Consider the following 4,150-nt stretch of genomic DNA (forward strand, 5'->3'; position numbering starts at 1 on the left):
CTTGGTTCTGGATTCAGTCCCACTTTGTGTCACCTCGGGCAAATGTCTTTTACTATAGCCTTGGGCCAACCAAAGCTTTATGAGTAGATTTGGTGGATGGAAACTGGAGGAAACAGGAAAGTCCAAAGGGAAAGAAGGAAGGAGGAAAAATTGCCAACAGTCCATGTGTGGTTACATTGCTGAAGTGACCGGAAGTAGGAGGAAGAGAAAGTGCTTTCTGGGACAGGAGAGTGTGAAGATGGTTGGTCAATGTGTGTGTGTGTGTGTGTGTGTGTGTGGTGTATGGTAGCATGTGTATGTATGGTAGCTTGTGTGTGTGTGGCAGTAATTGCATATGTGTGTGTAGTAGCATGTGTGCATGTGGTGGTAACTGTGTGTGTGGTGATTGTGTGTGTGTGTGTGTGGTAGCGTGTGTATGTGATACTGTGTTTGTGTGAGTAGTCTGTGTGTGTGTGTATGTGTGTGTGTGTGTGTGTGTTTTAGGATCTGTGTACATGTGTGTTAATGTGGCTCTGAGAGGTCAGTAGCTATAGTGACAGGTGTGTGAATGGGTGGGTGTGGCTGTGTGTGTGTGTGTGTGTGTGTGTGTGTGTTTGCATGTGTGCATTGATGGAAGGATCAATAGTGAGTCAGGGGCTGTGTGAAGAGAGTGTGAAGGCTGTGTGTCGGCATGTGTGCCTAGACAGAGTGGGAATGTATGTATGTGTGTGTGTGTCTCTCTCTGTGCCACTGTCTGTCTCTCTCTGTATATATATCTGTGTGTGTGTACGTGTGAGTGTGTGGGGGGTATGTCTATGAATGTGTGAGGATGTGTGTAGAAGTGTATGTACATGCATGTGTGCATGTGTGTCTGCATTGTATGTGTTGTGTGTGTGGAGATATATGTGCATTCATATGTGTGTGCATGCATGTGTGTGTCTGTGTGCATGCAGGAGAGAGTGGTGAGGTGGAGTGTGAGGTGCATTAGTGTAGCCAAGAGTGTGGACATTATATGTGGGCATGCATGTGTGTGTGTATATGCATGCAGGTGTGTGTGGTGTGTGTATGTCTGCATGTGCATGTGTGTGTGTGTGTGTGGTATGTGGTACAGGAATATAGAAAATAATACAAATAAATAAGGAAAAATAAAAATTTGTAATAATTAAAAAAATAAATGAGAATTCTTTTATTCTTTTATTTGTTTCAGTCATTTGACTGTGGCCATGCTGGAGCACCGCCTTTAGTCGAATGAATCGATCCCAGAACTTATTCTTTGTAAGCATAGCACTTCTTCTATTGGTCTCTTTTGCCAAACTGCTATGTTACAGGGGCGTAAACACACCAACATCGGTTGTCAAGCAATGGTGGAGGGACAAAGACAGACGGGCTTCTTTCAGTTGCCATCTCCTGGTCTCAATGGTGTTACATACCTACTTCTCAAACGTGGTGGGTACTTTCTTCTGAAGTAACTCTCACTATTCTTTCAATTCTGTCTGTCTTGGCAATGGTGTTACTCCAGAGCAGTGGAAAACTGCCAGTGTTATCCCTCTGTTCAAAAAAGGTGACCGCATATCACCTGTTAACTATCGCCCCGTCAGTCTTACTAGCTGCATCACCAAACTGATGGAATCCTGTGTCAGAGAAACCTTCTGGAACTTCTGGAAGTCTCACAGCTTCATCCAGCTGTCACAATTTGGATTTATTCCTAACTCCAGCTGCTGTAATCAACTCATCGAGTTTCTTGAGGACATTACCCGAATCACTAATGGCAGCTCCTGGGTGGATGTTGTTTACCAGGACTTTGCTAAGGCTTTTAATTCTGTGCCACACAAAAGACTTATGGTGAAACACTCTGCAATGGGTGTAAGTGATGAGCTCTATAACTGGTTGAAGTCCTTCATTATCGGCCGAAAAGAGGCTGTCACAGTTCTAGGACAGCACTCTTCACCCTATGAGATGACATCTGGTGTACCACAGGGATCTGTTCTTGGCCCCCTTTTATTTGTTGCATATATTAATGACATAGATGCCAACTCAAAGAATGCCACAGTGCTGAAATATGCAGATGACATGAAGTTGTACCTTGAAATAAAGAGGACAGATCCTGTACACTATAGATCTTTATTGCAATCAGACCTGGACACAATGCAGCAATGGATCATAGACTGGCAACTCAAGCTGGCGGTGGACAAATGTACCACCATGCATTTTGTGAGGAAAAACCCAGCGTCTACTTACTCCCTCCACAACACTAATCTCCAAAAGTCTTCTTGTGAACATGACCTGGGCATTATTGTTGACAGCAATTTGCATTGGACAAAACACATTGCTAAAATTGCCAAGAAAGCTGAGGGTGTTTTGGCATCACTTACCAAGTCCTTTGTGAGCCGCTCTCCGGCTAGCTCTCTGAGGCTTTATATAGCTATGGTGCAGCCTTACCTGGAATTTGCATCACCAGTCTGGAACCCCTATTTTGCCCAGGATATTAACCGTCTGGAAACCGTTCAGCGACGTGCAACCAAGAGAATACCCTCCTTCAGGCATTTGCCATACTCTGAACGTCTTACTTCCCTGGGCATGGATACATTGAAACTCCAACATCTGGCAGCTGATTTGACAGACACCCATAAAATTATTAACCATCTTACTAACAATAACTCTGAGCATCTTTTCAAATTCCACCTGTCTAACACCTGTGGACATGTTTACAAAGTCAGAAAACAGCACAGCTCCCATGACTTTCAGAAACATTTTTTCATGCTAAGAGTTGCTGAAGTATGGAACAAACTGCCAGCATCAGTTGTTAGTTGTTGGAGCACCACATCCTTCAATACTTCCATGCTTCCTGAGATTCGCCAACACTACACCTGATTTTCTCCCCTCCATACACATGCAAGCATGTATCTGACTCATACACTGTTCACTTTCCAGACATTTGTACATTACTGCATATGCTTTATATGCACTTTTGACAAGTTGTAGTGCACCTGAGCACTGTATACAATAATTTCATCATCATCATCATCATTATTATTGTTATTATTATTATTATTATTTTTTTTTTTTTTTTAAACATGGATGTTCTGTTAGAACAAACTATATTGTGGTAGTTACCATGAGATCATATTGGCTTTTTGATGCAAGATGCACTCTTGTTTATATCACTAGCAGTGAGATAAAACCATGCTATCTTCAACACTGAGACTGCCAGATTGTGTGATTTCAACCTTGTTTAGTCTTGTCAATGATGGACACCCAACAAAGATGCACTTATCTTTTAGGAACATTCCAATGAGGTCTGTAAACACCAGGTCTCTTGTCAACTCCAAGATTCTTTTCATGAGTGTGTATGTGTTTGCAAATGTCACGACCAAATTTTGATAATTCTATATTAGGGACACCAAATTAGAATTAATAGCAACTGGTGTCTCTAAAGTTGCAAAAATTTGATGAATGTCAGCCCTGTTAAGTGGAGGTAAGAAAACCAGATAAGTTTTCATACTTGCATGGACAGAATGAAACTAACAGCCTCTTCCTTCCTCCCAACGCCTCCTTTTTCTCTACCCCCACCCCAACCTCCCTCTTAGGCACCGGCGCCTACCTGGGGTGGTAGCACCCACTTAGAGAACCTTTGATCTAGAAGTTTGGGAGTACTTCACTTGATTTTCATCTGCCAAAATCCACTCACAAGGCTTTGGTCAGCCCAAGGCTTTAGTAAAAGGTACTTGCCTAAGGTGCCATGCAGTGGGACTGAACCCAGAACCATATGGTTTGGAAGTAAACTTCTTACCACACATCCACACCTGCACCTAATGATAAAAGGTATGGTACATCACCTTGATATATCAGATAGTACATAAAAAAAAGTTTTCAAGGTATCTGCAATGTGAATGAAATACCCTAATGCAACACAAACTTCAGGAATTCAACCACCAAATCACCTGGTCAAATAGCTATAGAAACTCTTGTTTTAATAATATGACTGCCATCTATCAACCAATATGGTTGTTGTTGTGGTAGTGTTCAGCCCTAGGTTAGAACTGACCAAGTAGGCTAATGAGGAAAAGTATCCCATCCATGACCATCCCATCGAATTAGGGTTACCTAGGGCTATATTTTTTAATGTATATTTTCTTTATCTATGACATCAGACTGATTTTAAGGGAGATTT

At 42.1% G+C, this 4,150-nt stretch overlaps 1 protein-coding gene across 1 annotated transcript; it reads left to right on the top strand.

Moving 5' to 3' along the window:
* Nucleotides 1-2,124: 2,124 nt before the first annotated feature.
* LOC149134686 (uncharacterized) lies at nucleotides 2,125-2,850 on the top strand. The gene has a single exon (XM_089355244.1). It carries the CDS (start codon nucleotides 2,125-2,127, stop codon nucleotides 2,848-2,850), a length of 726 nt encoding a protein of 241 aa, XP_089211370.1.
* The last annotated feature ends 1,300 nt before the right edge of the window (nucleotides 2,851-4,150 follow it).

This window comes from Octopus bimaculoides, chromosome 7 (assembly GCF_046866305.1).
Source record: "Octopus bimaculoides isolate indiv1 chromosome 7, ASM4686630v1, whole genome shotgun sequence".
NCBI lineage: Eukaryota > Metazoa > Mollusca > Cephalopoda > Octopoda > Octopodidae > Octopus > Octopus bimaculoides.